The 19,588-nt window shown below is 36.9% G+C and overlaps 1 protein-coding gene across 3 annotated transcripts in view; it reads left to right on the forward strand.

Moving 5' to 3' along the window:
• The window catches only part of Sema3a (semaphorin 3A), a 289,957-nt gene that overhangs the window by 81,194 nt on the left and 189,175 nt on the right, over positions 1-19,588 (forward strand). Inside the window, exons 1-2 of one of the 3 annotated variants that reach the window (XM_028862061.2) lie at positions 2,876-2,967; positions 3,667-3,860. In XM_028862061.2, coding sequence (XP_028717894.1) covers positions 3,749-3,860 — 112 coding nt within the window. In that variant the 5' untranslated portion in view covers positions 2,876-2,967; positions 3,667-3,748. Of the gene's footprint in view, positions 1-2,875; positions 2,968-3,082; positions 3,861-19,588 lie in introns of those variants that run through there. The other 2 variants (XM_028862052.2, XM_037203547.1) reach the window with 2 other exon arrangements.

The following is a 19,588-nucleotide window of genomic DNA, read 5'->3' on the forward strand; positions in this document are numbered from 1 at the left end:
CATCCACACAATTGTCTTTGAAAAAAGAAAAGTTCAAATTCCCAGTTCTGAAAAAAATTATTCATTAAAAATAAATTCCAACATGAGAATGAGGAGGGCAGAGTTTAACTATAGCACTCCCTATGACTTTGATGATCACAAGATTCTCGATGACTTAATGAAGCAATCTCTTGAAGGAAAAAAAAAGAAAAGAGCAGATGCTAACTATTTTAACAAAAATATAACCCAATCAAAACCACTTTGGGAAGAGAAGTTAAATTTGTTTGTGTGTTTGGTTATTTTTTTAGTCTTGTTAGAAAATCTAACTAATTTTTAAAGAATTCTCTAGTTAAGTAATTTCCCTTAAAGGAGTCACTAATTCCCGGTAGTGAGCACATTTTGAGGGAGTTGTAGTAATCAAGATGAAGTGAGACTCACTTCACTTGTTCCATCAAGTCCATCCTAACTTCAAGTGTATTTTATCCATTTTGAAGTGACACCTTCAAAACAGACACATTAGTTTTATCTGAAATAAATAAATTAATTAAATATAAATAAAAAAAATCTCTCCACAAAAGAAATACTCTAACAAGTAACCTCTGCAACTACCTGAGTCTTTAATGAAAAAATAAATAAATAAAAGTTACCTAACTTGTTGTGAAGTGGGAAGTACTATTTCTCTGGAAAATCAAGTACAACACCCGGAAAATTGTCATTCTTCGTAGACTTTCTCAGTATGGAATGGGGTGAGGCACAGAGCTGCTGAATTATTTGTCAAAATAAGCACAGGGACATCATCCTAGGAAGCATGTGCCAGATGGACAGGTGGCCGCAGTTACACTGGAAAACCTGAACTGTTAGAAGATTTAGGAACCCAGTTGCATATAGAATTGTGGTACAAGACCTAGGCTATAGGGCGGCGTGCAAGCAGAACTAGCATGCTTTTGAATGAAATGCAGAGGACCTTATCACACTTTAAGATTCACTATTAGAAGGCCAACATAGTACTCCTGACTTAGCTGCAGCAGTACACGCAGAAAAATCCAGATTCTGGCGGCACATGCAGCAGGTTCCATCAAGTCATGCCTGAGGCCACAAGTTCTGCTGGAGGAGTGAGTCACAATCTACATTGTCACACCTGCAACTAAGTCCTCTGGGACTTCAGCTAAGAAAGGGGCTTAAACATAATTGTCTCTGGGCAGGAGGGAAATGTATTTAAAAAAAAATGAAGACAACTGCAATTAATCTTGCCAAAGTCAGGTGAGATCAGAGCAAAAAACTAATATCCAAAGGTTTTTATGTTTTCCAAAGTTAATTGTATCAAAGTTTTAAGAATAGGGGCGTTTGTAAATATGAACTTACTTGTATATCAAATTCCAGACATCAACTTTAGTCTTAATTATTAGTTTTGTATAATTCCACAATGCTCTCCTATTTTATTGTTCAAATTCTAGATGAAATGTTCTTTCTTTAGAATCAATCTGGCCTTTTTTCATTGAATCTTCCTTAATATTATTTTAGTTTTCATGGAACACACAAACATTTGCTAGATTGGAGTTTTAGCAAGCAAAATGGATGCGCTTTAATTTATCTGTTCTGTGTTGACAAGGATAAACTTACTCTCCTGCCTTACACAAGAAACATGTTAGAAATATCTTAATGCATTAAAAAATACATGAAGTAGCAAGGTGAAATGCTTTAAAGTAATAACAGTGGTGTTTGGATGAGATAATTCACTATTGGAATCCTCTAGATAATCCCAAAGTGGCCTGAATTCCTTTGCAGGATGAGTGTCTATAGAGGCAGACAGAGAGCCTCTTGTCATTTGTACCCTTAATCCTCTGCCTAAAGCGTGAAAAGTGCTCAGGGTAACAAGGGTGGGATCACTAAAATCAACATGATTTTGGGTTTATATTCTTGACAATGCTAACTGATCAATAGGCTTTCGGGAGCTGACAAATCAATCTGGTGTAGCCCGGCCTCTCCCCCTCCCCCTCCCCCTTACATCCTGCTCCTGAATCTCCATTCACACAGAGGTCAGGGGAAGAATGCTGTCTACAGACAGCATGAGAGCTATCATGGCCGTGCTTAGATAACTTTTATGGGCACTTTCAATAGTGTTTGTATTTTTAATTGTGAGGCTAGCCCTCTCTTTTCTGCCCAGGAACATTCATATCATCAAGAGGAATTTTCTTCTGGACTTGAAGTGTTTAGAAGCAGTGGTAGAAAAAGGAGAGCAGAGGTTACAGGAAATGTAGAGGATGCTCTCTTATAGCTTTTATACAAGTCTTACCCAAATCCTATAACACCATTAGATTTCAGGAATCTTGAAATAAAAGTAAAAGAGAAAATTTAGACCCCACAGACAGCATGCCTCTATGGCAGAGAATTAATGAGGTTCAACAGGACACTGAACACATGATTGTGTCCCACAAACAACTGAGTTACCCCTCACCAGCTCATGAAGACACAAGAACACACTTTTCTTTTAATTCCGGTCCTTGACACTCAGCAGGGACTTTTGTGAACTTTGTTGTCTCCCTCTGGCCTTGAGGCCAGCACTAGGGAGTGGATCTAATTAACGAGAGGTGGTGCATTGCATTGCGTTGCAAGAGTCAGCCCCTGCCTCCAGGAGCTGCAAACCACTGGCACTTTTAAATTTGGAGTATTCTTTTGCGAATCCCCTGTTGTAATTTATAATTCTCAGAGGACCTATATTTGTCTTGAACTGATCGTTTATATGGGCTTTCCAAGGAATTTCTTCACTACACTTGTTGTAGAACAGGGGAAGCGGGTGGCTAAACCCAAGGGGGGCTGTGTGGAGGCGGGAATAATCTCTAAGGAGGCTTTAAAACCGTCCGTGGTTAAAGTTACACTGATGAGAGGGACACACACACACACACACACACACACACACACACACACATACACACACACACACTGCACAAGTTCAGCGGGGCTGTATAATGAGCATGGACTGTAAATTCTGTAGGTAGCCAAATCAATTTTTTTTTTTTTTGAATCACAATTGCTCCCCAAAATGGCTATAAAACAACGCTTGCCTCGGGAGGTAAATTTATAGCCCGTGCCTCTCCCAGGCACGCCGGAGGGTTCTGCTCCCGGCTCTAATCTCTGCGAGATGTTTTTTGCATGTGTTGTGTGACAAGAGGGAAGGGGAGTGTGGGTTGAGCTCGCTCTTCTCCCATTGTCAGCGCGTCTAGTGAGTGTTGGGAAAACCTGTCCGCGGGATCCTGTGTCATCTTTCCCTGCTTGTGCACAGGAAAAGTCCGCGCTGCTCAAGGCTGCTCGCTCCCCCTCTCCTCTCTCTCTTTCTCTGTTTCCCTTTCATTCTGCTTCCTCGGAGCCGAATGAAGCAGAGAGAGCGAGCAGGATTAGAGTCTGCCACCGGCTATCAGCGGAGCGGAGATAAAAGGAACTGCTTCTTAAGCGCCACTACCGCAGCCCTTGTTAATTTTTTTTCTTCCTTCCACACAACAGTTGTGCCTCATTATCCGGTGCCTGGCTCGATTTTTTTTTTCTTTTCCTATTTTTTTTTTTTTTTTTTGGAGGGTTTGAAGTTTCTGTGATTCCCTGACTGTTACAGAAGAAGAGACGTTAGTGTTGCCATGAGGTCTTGATTGTCTGCATTTATGAATGAAACTGACCTAAGTCACCTGTTACCTCCAGTTTCCAGATTGTTTGAACTTCTCTGGCCGCACAATACAGGAAGGAAGGCTGCAGCAGCCCAGGGACCTCCAGCGTCTGCAGCATGGGCTGGTTCACTGGGATTGCCTGTCTGTTCTGGGGTGTATTACTTACAGCAAGAGCAAACTATGCGAACGGGAAGAACAATGTGCCAAGACTGAAATTATCGTACAAAGGTAAAGCTTTCCTTTTCTTTTATTTGACTAGCTTTGTAGTACCCACTCCTTTCTTTCCTTGAACTCCCAACACTAACCATCAAACCTTTAGTTTAACCTGGGGAACCTGTGTCATTCGGTCAAAATTTCCTGTGAAAATTGAAACACTTTCCCTTAAACAACAAAAAAAGCATGCCTTCTGTTTGATGTGTGACAACTTAAAAGCAAACAAAGAACATTTAATCACAGTGAGCTGTGTGCCTGCTCCACGCATGCTGACTTGAGTACCTTCTGATCACGCTATGTGCCGTTCATTCTTCTCACTTTACTTCTATTTAAATGTTTTAAAATAACCGTTAATACAAAAAAAGAGATGCTTTTGTAATAGATAGTCATGCCTCACCTATAATTACCATTACAGTGAACAGTATCTTCAGAGTTGTGGACACTAAATGGTTAATCATCATCATGAATATTCAGTTTGTTCAAATCTGACACTCAGATGCTTACCATAAGCAGTAGATCATGGTTTGCCAAGAGAATATAAACTGGAGAGAACAGGCTAGTTTTTCCACACTGTGTTATGATGGTGAAAAGACTATTTCCCTAATTGGTGTAAAACTAGCCTTTGAAATATAATGTTATTTAATTCCATATGTGGTTAAGTGAGAATTAAAGAGATGTTAGTCTCTAGTGACACAGCTAGTTATATGAACTTCTTTTGAAGAAGTATAAATTTATAAAAGAAAAGGCTGCGAGGTCTCATGATACTTTCTGTTATAGATTCATGTGTGTGTTTGTTTTCAGATGACAATTTTAAAGAAAATATTTGTTCTGTATTTGTTTGGAGAGATTTCAAAGACTGATGTGTAAAGTAATGGTAAAACAATTTCTGAAGTGTGTGTGTGTGTGTGTGTGTGTGTGTGTGTGTGTGTGTGTACACAAAACTTTTAGTGCCAGAGAGTATTTCTCTGCCGTGGCTGTTATTAAATGCAGTTAAGATTAAACAGTTTTAACTCTTGCAGCTTAACTCCCCAAGGTGCTGATTTCCTATGATTCTCGGATTTCTTGAATTGGGGGTGGGGTCCTGAGTAGCTTCCACCTCTGCTATACATTTAGCTTACAAGGTACATGAAGAGTATTGGCTATTCTAGAGACATTTCCTTTTTGTACATGACTGATACAGAGAAAAATGTATTTCTAATTTTCACATGATAGAGGACAACTTTTTCTGATAGCTTTAGTGTGAATTGAGAGATCAATTAAGAAACAGGCATAATTTTCACACTATGCATGAGAAAATTAAACACCTATTAATGGGTGTATTTGGATTTTACTTAGGATAAAATGCTTTGACTTAGAAAATTATTTTTAGTATAATATTTCATTAAGCATCTAGTTACATAAAGATTTAATGCAAGATAAGCAGTTGCATTAGTATATCAGTAATGAAAAATCTGTTACTTATTTCATTAAGTCTTTATTATGTTTCTATATAATAAAAACAGTAAAATTACTTGCATACTATGTAAAATAATCTACATTTTTATTGGTCTTTGGTTTGTATTATTGAGAGGACACCATCAAGGTATCCTTAGATTGATAGTTTATTTTATTCAAGTTTATACTCCTTGTAAGTTTTACATTCAACTTTAGTTTTCAAAAATATGATTCTCAGGTTTGGATTTCTAAGATGTCGAATGGCTGCATACTATAATTTGATATTAGCAAATTTGAAATAATGAAGTATGTTTTAAGAATCTAATAGTCTTAGAGACACCTTTCTAATTGCTGAATAAACTATACAATAAAATTAAAATTTATTATACTTCCTTACTCTGTGAGAATTTCATTTCCTTGCCAATAATTATTCTCAATCAGAGAAGAGACACCTATCATGCCTATGCATTCAAATCATGTAGATAGTGTTGAATTAAACCCGTTCTTTGTTATATACAGTATTTAAAATTGTTTCATGAGGGCTGCATGTATTAACAAGAGATATATGTGATATTGGGTCTATAAGTCTTACAGATTTTAGCTATGGCACCCATCATAATTTCTGTGCTTCCCTTTAAATCTAAAACTCCTCCCCAGCTCTATACCGATTCTATTGATAGACCAAGAGCTTGGCAGTTTGTTAAGGCAAACTGTGAAGTGGACAACAGCGAGAAAAAGAGGCAGGGTTAGTTCCACTAGGTTTTCTTCTGTCATCTTCTTGGTGTGCAATACCTTTGTGTCTCTGCACACAGGCTTGTTTTGCCAAAGCACATGCCTGATAATCAATTGTCAAGACTTTGCTTCTAACTGTAAGAGAGATTTGATTTAAATCTGCTTCTTTTTCTCCCATCTTAATTAGATGTCAAACACAGTTAAGATATCTACTGCATTGCTCTTACAAATATTGCAGCATGACTCATGAAGAGTTAAATCCCTGCCAAGCTTAATTTCCCATGGTCACTTGTCTTCAAAGATCCACCATTAACTCTCTCATTGCTCAGGTTGCCAAGATGAATTTTCAGGCAATCACTGTGCTTGCTCTCTGCTTGTCATCCTGCCTGGTGGGAGATGAAAGCGACTTGCTATGTTAAAGGAGAAAGGGCAGCAGAAAAGCACCAGGGCTGCTTCTCTAGTGGATGGGCTTCCTTCGCTAATACAGCACCTCGACTTTCTAGGAAAAGGGAGCTGAAGAGATGTTTTCAGAACCATCTGGAGAAGTGATAATATTAGAAAAATGGGGTATGCTGGCTTCTCCTCTGAAACAGCCTGATTTAGAATCCTTGTGGGGGAAGAAAATGTGAGAACTCTGTAAATCTCAGCGTCACAGAAATTATCCTCAAGAAACATTCACTGAGAGATGCTTTTGCCTTCCTTGAGTATGTCAACAGTAAGAGGCTAAATATCCAAACCCCCCTCTTTTAAATTTGTACATAATTGTTTATTTCCTCTACAAAATTAGTCACATTTTACTCCTATTATGAAATACTAAAAAATCATATGATCTTTCATTTGGGAAGTGTGGTACAATGAAATCTTCAGAAAAACCTGTGTGAATCACAAGAAGAACGAAAAAAAAAATTGGGAGTTTTAAACAAGTAACAAATGTTCCATCACTCAATGTAATGGGTTTTTCCAGTACACAATGTGCCTGAGCTTTAGAAGAAATCAAAGACACATGCAAAGATCAGTATGTCAGTGTCCAGTGAATTCAGAGGTTAAATCAATGATTTTAACCTTCCATTCATAGGGAAGATTTAGTCAACAGCACTTAAGTACAAGAGTGGGCATTTCAAAGGCTTTTTCCTTATCTGCTTACTTTTTTCTTGTCCCAGAATCAAGTTGTTTCATTATTGGGAAAATGAAATTACCTATTAAATCAAAATTTGTATATATCTTATGATATTAGAAGTCAATTTTCACTAATCAAAAATTTAAATAATATGTTCAAAAGTTGCTGTATCTTTTGCTCCATATATTATGATTACCTTAAAATAAATTAATATGGTTGCTGGCTTATATAACTTTACCTCTTTCTATGATGCAGTTAAAAAAACATTTACCATAGAAATATTAATATATGACATATGTGTGTGGCTACTTCCATAAATATGTCATTATTGCAAATAAACCTTCATATCCAATATTAATGCGTACAGTTGAATAAAGAATCAACAGTATGAAAAATTTTAAATTTTGGTGATAAAAATTATTTTAAATGACATATTGCAATATATATATGTATATATACAATATATAAATATATTAGAGCAGTAGTTCTCAGCCTGTGGGTTTGATTCCTTTGAGCTTCACATATCAGATATCCTGCATATCAGATATTCACATTATGATTCATAACAGAAGTAAAATTACAGTTGTGAAATAGAAACAAAATAATTTTATGATAGAGGTTCACCATTACATGTGGAATTATATTAAAGGGTCAGAGCATTAAAAAGGTTGAAAAACCACTGTATTAGAGTAATATATATATATATATATATATATATATACACATACATGTAAGATGTGACCTTCTAAATCCTATTAAAATGTTTCAAGAAGCTCTTAAATACATAATAGCATGGTATAAGATTTAGCTTACACTAATAACCCCTTCTCGGGTAAAATATATCTAGAACTGTGCATTCACAATACACAGGCACACACAAATGCACAGAATCACAGTTATAAATTCTTTTTACAGTTTTCTCAAATTGTTACTACATGTTACTAGGTCTTTGACTTGATCAGTCTTACTTAAAATAATCTTTTCTCACCAGATTTTATTTGCTTTCAAATCATATTTTGATTCTGAAGTTTTGAATTTAAGGTGATGAGAACTAGATTTTTGATACATCAGTTCAAGAGGTATGTTCTGACAAAATCATGAGAGGTGAAATGTCATAAGGTACAGACATATCTTGTCATTCAACTCTGGTGATGTCAAGTGAAGAAGGCTCCTGAAAGTCTCCAGTTTGTGGCCCTTCTGCTCAAGCTGCCAAGCAACTTGACCTTTGGAGTGACAGAATATACAGTCCAGACTGTAGGAAACAGGAAACCACTGGGACGGTAAAATCATTTCATAGAACCCTTCCAACCTAACCCTTGTAATCATTAAGCCTGAAGTCTGAATGATTACACATTGTGATTTCAGACTTCAGTCATTATGGGAAAGCTCTTGAAGACACTACAGGTGTCAAAAATAGGGTATCCTAGCAATTTAATGAACTAAACAGACAAAGGTCTGTGGTGTCAATTATTCTTTTATTCTGATATTTGAGAATCACAATATAATTGACAAACACAGTGTGATTTGGGATCAATTGCACTTACAACATATATTTAAGAAGTATGCAATCATTCAGGGATAAATTTGAATAGAACTGAATGAAGTGATTACATGCATCCCAATTGACAAAAACAGCTTTTAAACTGTTACTGTAGACATCATTATTGTGAGTATATGATTGTCTTATAGAAAAAAATTTGTATCATATTTCCAGATGTATACTTAAAAGTCCTATAATTTAATGTTTTCATAAACTTTAAAGGTGAGATTTGTGGTTTAACTTCTTATCCCGATTTTCTCATTTAAACCTCCATGCATCACGATTTCAGAGGTTTTTTAAGTCGAAATTCAAGATTTTCTTAAACAAATTTCAACTTAAATTTATTTAAGTCTTCTGAAGCTAACACTATGAAAAGAAATTTCAGAGTGATCATTACCTAACAATTTTAATTTATTGAGTCCTCATACTATATCTTGACAAGTTATATACATAATTACACTTACCAAACTTTATGAAAGAAATCTATAGTCATGTGATCCATACCCACCAACATATATGTAAGCCTAAAAAACTATGTCAACACTACTGAGTTTAATGCTTATATTAAAGGTCATTTCAAAAGATCAACTAGTAGTTGTAAACAAAAGTTAGAATCTAGATGGCCTTTATCCCTTCCTGACTTCTAGGGTCTTACTTAAAGAAACTAGCAGGATTTGCAGTTCTAGGCTCCCACTAATAGGTGGCAGTAGCAATTTGTGGCAGCTCTCTCATTAGTTTGAAATAGGCAGGCTGCTAGGATAAATAACACAGAGTAACAATAGAAAGACCAGCTAACACAAGAGTCATGACATGGAGCATGAACTATACAGGAGCTTCACTGATGATAGAAATTAGTAAGGATCTGATGTGCTCTTCAGGGTGACTTATTAGCATTTTTCCCCTCATAGAAATGAGTGGCTGTAAGTAAGGAAGAAATTAGTGCATTTCATTTTAAATGAGAATTATACAAAAATGTATCCATAAAATATGAAATTATTCATAGATAAACAACCTAAAAAGGGAAATAGTGATACCAGACGAAAAGATTAGTGTAGGGCAGGTTTTTTTTTTTTTTTTTTTTTTTTTGTGTGTGTGTGTGTGTACAATTAACAAACGTACATATTACTTGAATCATAAAATGTGCTTATTAGGAAGAATGAGCCTGCCTAAGACACATTATGGCTTATCATTTATAATTAGGAAATAACTAGCTGAGACTATAAACCAATGTTTAGAGAACTCCATTTTAGTTTTTAAGTAATAACTCCTTTACATTTTACTGTTTTCATCTATTGTTATAATCAAACATATGGAAGAACTGGTAATTCTATCTAAAACAAATAAGTCTGAATGTCTCCAGCTACTATCTCTTTCTATTGCCAAGACATAAACATCTGTATAAATAGGGAATTCACACACTATTCCCAAACAGTAACAAAGCTGGACTTTGTCAAACCCAGGATAAGAAAATATACAATTTATACTTGAACCAGGGAGAGGAAGATAAGCAAAAATAAAACTCTGTTGATAAATATAAAGAATGATTAGCTCCTTCTATTTTCTACAGTCTTAGTGTAAAGCATAGAAGGATCACTAACTAAGTGAGTCTTATCATCTTTTGAATGAGTCACTAAACCTGTGTCTTTAGGTGTTCTGTGCTTAAGTGTGGCATGGGAAACAGTGTTGATCAAACTTTACAGGGATAACATATAGCTACAATCGCAAATTTGTCTATAGATGAATGACAACATGACCCGCTTGAGTGTTCATAACCAAACTAAAGAAATGCTACTGAATATGTCAAATGAGTGTTTATTTCTGTGAAAGTGCTTACATGAATCATCTTGGTTGTGCCACATTATGACATTTGCAAAGCTAGATATCATTAGTTGGCCTTTTTATCTGTTCTGAGGTTAGAACAGAGTCACTCGCTGTGATTGATTTTGTACATTATTTGTCACCCTTTGTTGTCTGATCTGAACTATGACTTGAGAAAATGTAATTCCTTTGGTAATACAAGGAATTTGAATTGGTAGGCAGTGAGTTGAACAGTATGGCGGTGATGGTGAGTTTTAATTGTTGAATACAAACAACTTACACTCTCTTGGGAAGAGTCTTTTTGGTTTTTTGAGACATGGTTTCTCTGTGTAACTTGGCCATCCTGAATCAAGCTCTGTAGACCAGATTGGCCTTGAACTCACAAATGTGCCTAACTCTGCCACCCAATTTCTGGGATTTAAAAGGGATTGCCTACGTTAGATTGGCCTATGGACATGTCTATGTCTAAGGATTCTCTTAATTAGGTTAATTGATGTGGGAAGACCCAGCTCACTGTGGGTAGCACCATTCCATAGGCAAGGGATCCTAAACTACATAAAGTAGAAGAAATTGAGTTGAGCAGAACTAACAAGGAAGCAAGTGAGCATGTATGCATTAATTTCTTTTGACTCTTGACTGTGGATGTTATATGACTGTTTGAATTCCCTGTCTCATTTCCCCCAAAGTAATGGACTATAACATGAAATTATAAGGTGAAATAAATTCCTTCCTTTTCTAAGTTGCTTTATTTTTACCCCAGTGTGTTTTTATCACACTAACAGAAACAAAACTAGAAAAATGGCATTATAGAAGAAGCAAGTGTTGAGCTAGCATCTAGGGTAAATTGGGCATTGGGGACATTGAGTTTAGGAAACTCAGAGAACAGACCATCTCCAGAAATAGTAGCTCTTTGCAAGGCAAGCTTGTTCTAGGATCACACCAAAAAGTACCCGGTCATTTGCCATCGACAACTCAGAGATGGAAAATATAGAGCAAGACTGTGTGGAAAGACTTTAGCAACCAGGATGGAGAATTCTGTCACTTGTTTGTACAAATACTTTGATTTTCCTTGTTCTCTTGTAGCACACACAGGAGACAAAGGGAACAAGAAGAAAGGAAGGAGGGAGTGAGAAACAGAGGCAGGGAGAAAAAGGGAGAGAGTGAGAAATCTCACACCAAACTATGGCTAAGGTAATGAAAAGTAGAACATCTTTACTCTCTATTAAGTTGAGCATTTGTGAAGAAATCACTCCTCCAAAAGGGGTTAGGAGTATAATCATAGAACAGTTCGTGAGATTGTTTTTAATCATCCACATGGGGCAGCAGCCTGGCTTTGCGCTCAGACAGTTTCTTTTTCTTTAAATATTTCTATTTTATAATTAATTTAATTTTACATATCAGCCATGAATTCCCCTGTCCTGCCTCCTCCCTTTCCCCAGCCTTCTCCCCCAATCTACCCCCATTCCCACCTTTTCCAAGGCAAGGTCTCCACTGGAGATTCAGCCCAGCCTGGTGGATTCAGTTGAGGCAGGTCCAGTCCCCTCCTCCCTGCAAAGTGTCTCAGCATAGGCCCTAGGTTCCAAAAAGCCAGCTCATGCACCAAGGACCGGTCCTGGTCCCATTGCCTGGGGGCCTCCTAAACAGTTCAAGCTCATCAACTGTCTCACTTAACCAGAGGTCCTGGTCCAGTTCCATGGGACACCCTCAGCTATTGGTTCATAGTTCATGTGTTTCCACTAGTTTGACTGTTTGTCCCTGTGCTTTTTCCATCATGGTCTCCTTATCTCTTGCTCATATAATCCCTCCTCTCTCTCACTATTGGACTCTTGGAACTCCACCTGGGTCTCAGCCATGGATCTCTGCATCTGCTTGCATCAGTCACTGGATGGGAGTTCTATCATGACAGGGTGTTCAGGCATCTGATCACCAGAGTAGGTCAACTCAGGCACTCTCTCGACCATTGCCACTAGTCTATAGTGGAGGTATCTTTGTGGATTTCTGGGGACCTCTCTAGCACTCTGCTTCTTCTTATTCCCATGGGGTCTTCATTCATCATGCTATCTCCCTCCCCGTTCTCCTTCTCTGGTCCTGATCCAGCTGGGACCTCCCACCCCCCAAGCCCTCTTTTCCCTGACCCTTGCTCTCCATTACCCCCCTCACCCCCAGCTTGCTCATGTAGATCTCATCCATTTCTTTGTCACTGGGAGATTCCTATGTCTTTCTTAGGGTCCTCTTTACTCGGTAGCTTCCCTGGAGCTGTGAGTTGCAGTCTGGTTATCCTTTGCTTTACATCTAGTATCCACTTATGAGTGAATATGCACCATGTTTGTCTTTCTGAGTCTGGGTTACCTCACTCAGGATGATTTTTTCTAGATCCACCCATTTGTCTGCAAACCTCATGATGTCATTGTTTTTCTCTGCTGAGTAGCACTCCGTTGTGTATATGTGCCACATTTTATTTATCCATTCTTCAGTTGAAGGGCATCTAGGTTGTTTCCAGGTTCTGGCTATTACAAACAATGTGGCTATGAACACAGTTGAGCATGTGCCTCTCGGACAGTTTCTTAAGTGTGTCTTCCCAGAGCCTCCCTTGATCCCCTTCCAAACTTATCTAGAGCAATGGTGTCTCACCACCTATGTAGCCTCATCTCTAATCATCCTTCTTCTTCCTTGTCTTGTACTACAACTACAGAATACTAGCCCTCTGCTCCCTTTCTCAGCGCTTGTCTTGAGCACCTACATTTTCAGGAGAGTGAATATGATAGGAAGGAATGACAGGAATCTTTTCTGAAGTATGAATCCACAAAATGCTCCTTAAGTTCTTTGTTTAACTCTTGGGTCTCAAATAATTGGGAAGACAGGAATTCCTTAGACTGCATAAGAATTCCACAGACTTATATTTGTACTCTAAATAAATTTTTAAAGTTTGATGGAAGAGTCTTAAAAACTGACAAGCAGGTAGAAATATCAGGAAAGCACAGTTGCATATCTACCTTTTATATACAAGGCATAGCTACTAAGCATTAAGTACTTGGGAAAAGCTAAAATAAACTCGTTCACATTGGACGTTTTATTTAAGTATAGGACTGGTTTTGGCTAGACGCAACGTATGTCATGAATTTTAAAGTTTTTGTCTTCAAAACTGATGTCTTGAGCAAATAAACTTTGCTGTGTTTTTATCATCATTTGTGAGTTTGCTTAACAGAAATACATTTTCCTCAGTTCTGCAGACTTCTTGTTCACAAAAATCAGTTGTTGAGATTTCTTATACTCTGAGGCAGTTGCACATACTGGGTCACATAGGGTAGCTGTTTTATTTCTGCATGAATGAACTGATTTGGGAGTGAAAAAAATAATTTAGAATGGCTTCTAAAGAAGATGGCATAACATCTATTGAAGTGTCTATGGTGCTTCTGAAACATAGTATAAAGAAATCAGTCTTGAATGACCAGAAAGATGTAAGAAGGCAAAATAAAGAATGCAGTCTTTACCACCATTCAAAACCTCTTTAAGTCTTGGTGTTCTTTTTTTAAAGTGTCATGTTCTATATGATTTATAACATATATTTTATACAATGGATAACTGTAAAGTGCAACATAGTGGAGTAGGCACTTGGTGGATTTATTATGTGGATGTCTAGGTTGGCTTGAAAATGAGATCAAGATGGCCAAGTGGCATATATTAGAAGGACTTTCTGCAGTGGTCAGAGTCACTTGGGTTTATCTATGTTTTCTTTGGATGTGTTCCAGATACATAAGTGAGGCTTCTTTCTAACCAAAGTCCTGGGAACTTGAGCTTAGGTATCCAATGTATGAACTTCCACTACTACAGATCATTGAGATTGCCAACTACACTGATCTCAAATTCTGGTTTCATCTCTCCCTACAACAGTTTTCAATCTGTGAGTTACAGCCCCCATGGGGTCTCCTATCAAATATCCTGCATATCAGTCATTAACATTACAATTCATGACAGTAGCAAACTTACAGTTATGAAGTAGTAATGAATTATTTTATGATTGGGGTCACCACAACATGAGGAACTGTATTGAAGGGTTGCAGATTAGGAAGGTTCAGAACATCAGTCTAGGGGTTTCTAATTTATCCTGCTTTACATTTATTTTTCTAGCAGGTTGTGAAGAGAATTTTTATCTGCTTTTGAGAAGAAGTCACTTATGATATCACCAGATGTGTGCCACTTCAATTGTGTCCCCATGTTACAGGCCACCTATCTTTAAATGTGAAATCCTTCGTTGTCAATCTGCTAACATACATAGTACCTGACTATCATTTGAGATGTTTCTCTGGCTCACCTCCCACCATAAATAAGAATTTCAGAACAACCAGGCTTGTAAAATCTTGAAACATTCTATATTATTATATGACAGGCTTTTCAGTTATGATTTTGTAATACAAACAAAGATTATATATAGCTCAAGAAATTCATTTTGATGGGTTTTTATTTGCATACACACACACACACAGAGGTGAGAAAATGTGAGAAAGTTCAGAAAATGCTGCGTTCTACCTCATACTACATTGAATTCAGAACTTTTAAATATGGAAAGTCACTCATTTGAATAGAGGAGGAAGTCCTGGTCTTGGGACATTGTGAGTCATTGCGTCATCTCTGCCCCTCAAAGTTAAGGTTGGGCTGCTGGCTTCTGTTTCGTTGTTGTTGCTGTTGTTGTTGTTGTTGTTGTTGTTGTTGTTGTTTCTGTGTTTCCCAGACCACTTTCTGTCTGTTGACACTATTGTCAATCTTCATCTGCTGTTATGTCTTAGACAGGGGCTCCAGGAAGTTGACAATATGCACATCCCAAGGCCTTTCCATTGAGTTTCCCCTTATTTTTGTTTCAGAACATAGCCCTTATTGTCCCGGCTCCACAGTCATGAATAAAATGTTTCTATTCTCAAGATTTTCAACTTTTAATGTGCAAGAACTCAGTTTCCCTCCTTACAATAATTTTCTTCTTTCCAAGTCTGAATTATAGATCCCAATACACAAAAACAAGATGATGCAGGGTCCCCTATGAGACACAAATCTACAACCTGTACCTTCCCAGACTACACAAATAAATCTCATCCACTGAGGGTATCTTCTACAAAACAAAATTCTGTTAATTCTTCCTGAGGTGAATAGGAAAAATTTTCAGACCTAGAAAATAAAAAGTAATAGTAATAACTATTTCACATTCTTCCTGATAGTAAGTTAGAACTTATCCTTTTTTTGGCAACTAATCTTCAGAGGAACAAAAAGGAAAAAGAGGTGAATGCTTTTAATTCCGTGACCTACGTGCTAACTTTTTTACCACCTTCTCCTCTTTTCCCTACTGTTCCCCATATATACCCGGTCTCAGAGTCCTGTAATTTCTACTTCTTCACCCCTCCAAACTGCCATTTCCACTCTTCCTAGTTTATACAAGACCTTGGCGTCATTTGACCCATTAGAGCAATGGGTATCTTAATTACAGTCCTTCTTTATGCCATTCCTAGATACAGTATAACTCTTCCTGATAGTCAATGTCTGGGCATACTTTTATTGTATTAAAATCCCCACTCTGTAAAGCCCCAAACACACTGTGATCTATTATGCTGACTAAGCTGCCAATCTGGAGACAGAGGGCGCTATAGGAGGTCCCACAGCCTTACATGTCAGAAGAAAGATGATGATGAGAGAGAGGGCTGAAGATCAGACATGTTTAACATATACAGAAATTTGTCTCAGTGAATTATTGATTATAAGTAGTTCAGGACACAAAAGATTACCCGTAAGTTAAGGTTTTAAAATTCTGCAACTTGGGGCTGGAGAGATGGCTCAGTACTTAAGCCCAGATACCTTCTCTTTCCTTCAGCCTCCTCATTCATACTTAAGGAGGATTTCTACATAACAACAGTATGTGGCCAGATTATTTAAGAATCATTTGACACTATGAATCATGTAGTCATTCACAGCCAGTGTCTGTTTGGTGCTTTATTATTTAACTGTAACTTTATTAATACTTATCTTCTTTTCTCTGCTGTTTTCCTGCCAATTTGGAGGAAAGTGTCTATTGTGTTTCAGTTTCTCGGCTCATGACCATATAAACATCAGAACAGTATTTTTTGAATAATCTATCTAGCTATCTTAAGGTGATTCCAAAATGGATGTGAACTTAATAATTCTAGAGTAATCTATTTCTTTAGGCCAGAACTCAGTATATACTTCTTCTGACCCTGATCTTCGATCTTCTCAGCCACATTGATGCAGGGATTGCAGCCACGACCCCATATTTTGGCTGTTTTTATACACTATTCAGCCCTACACATGTAAGATGCATTGGGATCACAGTTACTTGTATCAATGTTGCATTAATTTTATCCCACTATCTACTTTAAGCAATTGCATTTTCTTCATTGATGGAGATAACAGATAAACTTTTCTAGTACAGCAAATCTAGTCATATTTTCATATTTCCAAAATAATTTTTATTCATAAATATATCTATATGTAGTATAGTAGATTCCCATATGGCTTTTTTCATGCTTTGTTGGTGTTAGATATCTCTCTTCCACTCCTCCCCCCCCTCCTCTACCTGGCCCTCCCATCCCTCTCACCACTTAAATTTCCCTTTCCATTATTTTTCTCTTTCTTGTCATAGTGACTGTGTTCTGCTACCCTCTTTCCCCCTTTAGGATCTTTCTTCCCTCTCTCCACCCATGGTCATCCATGTTCAAAGTTGCTTTATTTTCAACAGCTATGACATAGAAATAGTCTTGATGCCTGTGACTGATGGATAATGAAAATGCAACAACTATATACAAGGGAGTTTCATTAAGCTGTAAATAAAAATGAAATTTACAACTAAATGGATGGAACTGGAAATGTTATACTAAGTGAGGTAGCCCAGACCCAAAAAAGTGAACATTTCATGTTTTTAGTCATATGTGGATAAGTGTTGAATCTTTATATTCATGGGTTTAATTTGGAGTTTATAGAATCCTGTAAATAAAAAAGATAGCACTTTAAGTAAACAATAGCAAAACCAGCTAAGTCTGACATGAAACTGTTAAGTCTTCCCTCTACATCTGACAAAGGTCCTCAGCATAGGCTGCCATCGGAACACTGAAGTAAAATGCGGATGCTATCAGGTTGTGTAGAGCTAATGGCGGAGATGAAAGCTCTCCTTGTAGCTGTGGGTACCTATTGCCAGGGGAGCAAGGAAGCACCTGCCTTAAAAGAAACAGTTGGCTACAAGTGTTGGCTACAGACTACATATTCCAATTCACATTTTCAACATTAAATAGTTAGTCATTTAATGTTCAGTGGAAATCACCAGGAAATGACTAGTTTTATTTGCATATTCCTGAATGGTGTAACGATTGCTTTCCATATTATTTTGTATGACTTGTTCCATGAAGACACAACCTCATGACAGCTCAAGGAACATTGAATCCTCATAGGAATTAACAGTATTTTTTTTAGCATTTCCCTGAGTCTGAATGAAGCATTGTAGATACAGAGGCTGAGTAGTTCTGTGAACCACCTGTGACTGCAAATAACCCATTTGCTGGAAAGAGGATATTCAGTCACTCAAGAAAATAAACTTACAAGTCTGAGGCTGGTAAATAGAATGAAGAATATGTTGAGAGTAACTTAAAGGGGCTTTTGTCTAGCAGAAGACACTTGGAAAGCAGGCTGGGAAATCCAGACATCCTTAGAAAGGGAGGTGGCACTAACCACCACTGGCTTTTAAAGGATTTTTCAGGAGGACAAAACTCTTTTTGAAAACACTTTATGCGCCAGTCTGAATACATTTCTGAGCTACTCTAGACAAAGATGAATTTTATTTCATTGTGGTTTTAGCTGTATTACAATGCTCATAAACTATTTTACTTTATGCCAGACATGTGGAAGTAATCAGTGTATGTAAATGATATGTGAAGGTGAGGTTCAGCTCTAGAGTAAGAAGTTGGACTGTCTATGGCTATAAATTTTAACCACATCACAAAGACCAACTTTCCTTTTAACAGTAACTTAGATGTAAAAATAATCTGTGATAAATTCATAAAACTAGTATTGTTTTCTTAGTAAAGTCCTATAAATGTAAAATATAATGCAAGTTTGTGCTGTTATAATATTTTAAAATATACTATTCAAAGACGTTTGTCTTTAAAGAACTGTTAGAGGTAAATAGTTGAAGTTAGGCATAATTGCATCACTCTATCTCTGAAAAGCTATTTTCACGAAAGGTTGTGCTTCTTACTGACAACAATCATTTTTTATTGAAATAAGTGAGTGTCTCCTTTCTTCCTTTAACATGATATAAACAGTTTTCTGGGTATAATGCTTTCCTGGTTCATATGTGTCTATCTAAATATATTTAACATTTTAAAAATGAAACAGATCTTCTTGAAGAGGAAATAGACACAATAAAAGAAGAAATGTTCCCTTTCCATAAGATCATAACCATGATTTTAGTCTCAATATGATGGTGGTGTGCCTCTTCTAAATACTTTTTATCGGGTGCTGTGCATAAGGCTGGATATCACAATAACACAAATATAAATCGGCATTACACACACACACACACAGGACAAGGAGGTGCTATAGTAAAGAGAAAAAAAACAGTAAAGTTATGGCAAACATTTACAGATCATCTTACCTTCTTTGTTTTTGCTTCTTCCTGTTTTTGGTTATTTAGTTTTTGTTGTTGTTGTTGTTATTTGTTTGTTTGTATTGTTTCATTTTTGATTGTTTCCAATTCTGGGCATTTTGCCTGCTAGATAAGTACTTTACCCACTAAGCTATGTCCTCAGATTTATTGCCATTTTTAACATAAAGACAGGTTATAGAGTCATTCTTTGTTATTATGAATTCATGTCCATTTTGCACTAGATTGGCTTATTAGAAAAAAATAGCAATTGCACTCATTCTACTACTTACCAAGGGAATCAAGAAGTGAAGTAGTATTCACAAGAAGAGAAAGAATCTCATTTCGATATATGATCTATCATCTATCTATCTATCTATCTATCTATCTATCTATCTATCCATTTATATGTATAGTTTTTAAAGACAAACTACAGTCATAATTTGGAACTTATTTCCTATGGTGATGAA

This window comes from Peromyscus leucopus, chromosome 3 (assembly GCF_004664715.2).
Source record: "Peromyscus leucopus breed LL Stock chromosome 3, UCI_PerLeu_2.1, whole genome shotgun sequence".
NCBI classification, from domain to species: domain Eukaryota; kingdom Metazoa; phylum Chordata; class Mammalia; order Rodentia; family Cricetidae; genus Peromyscus; species Peromyscus leucopus.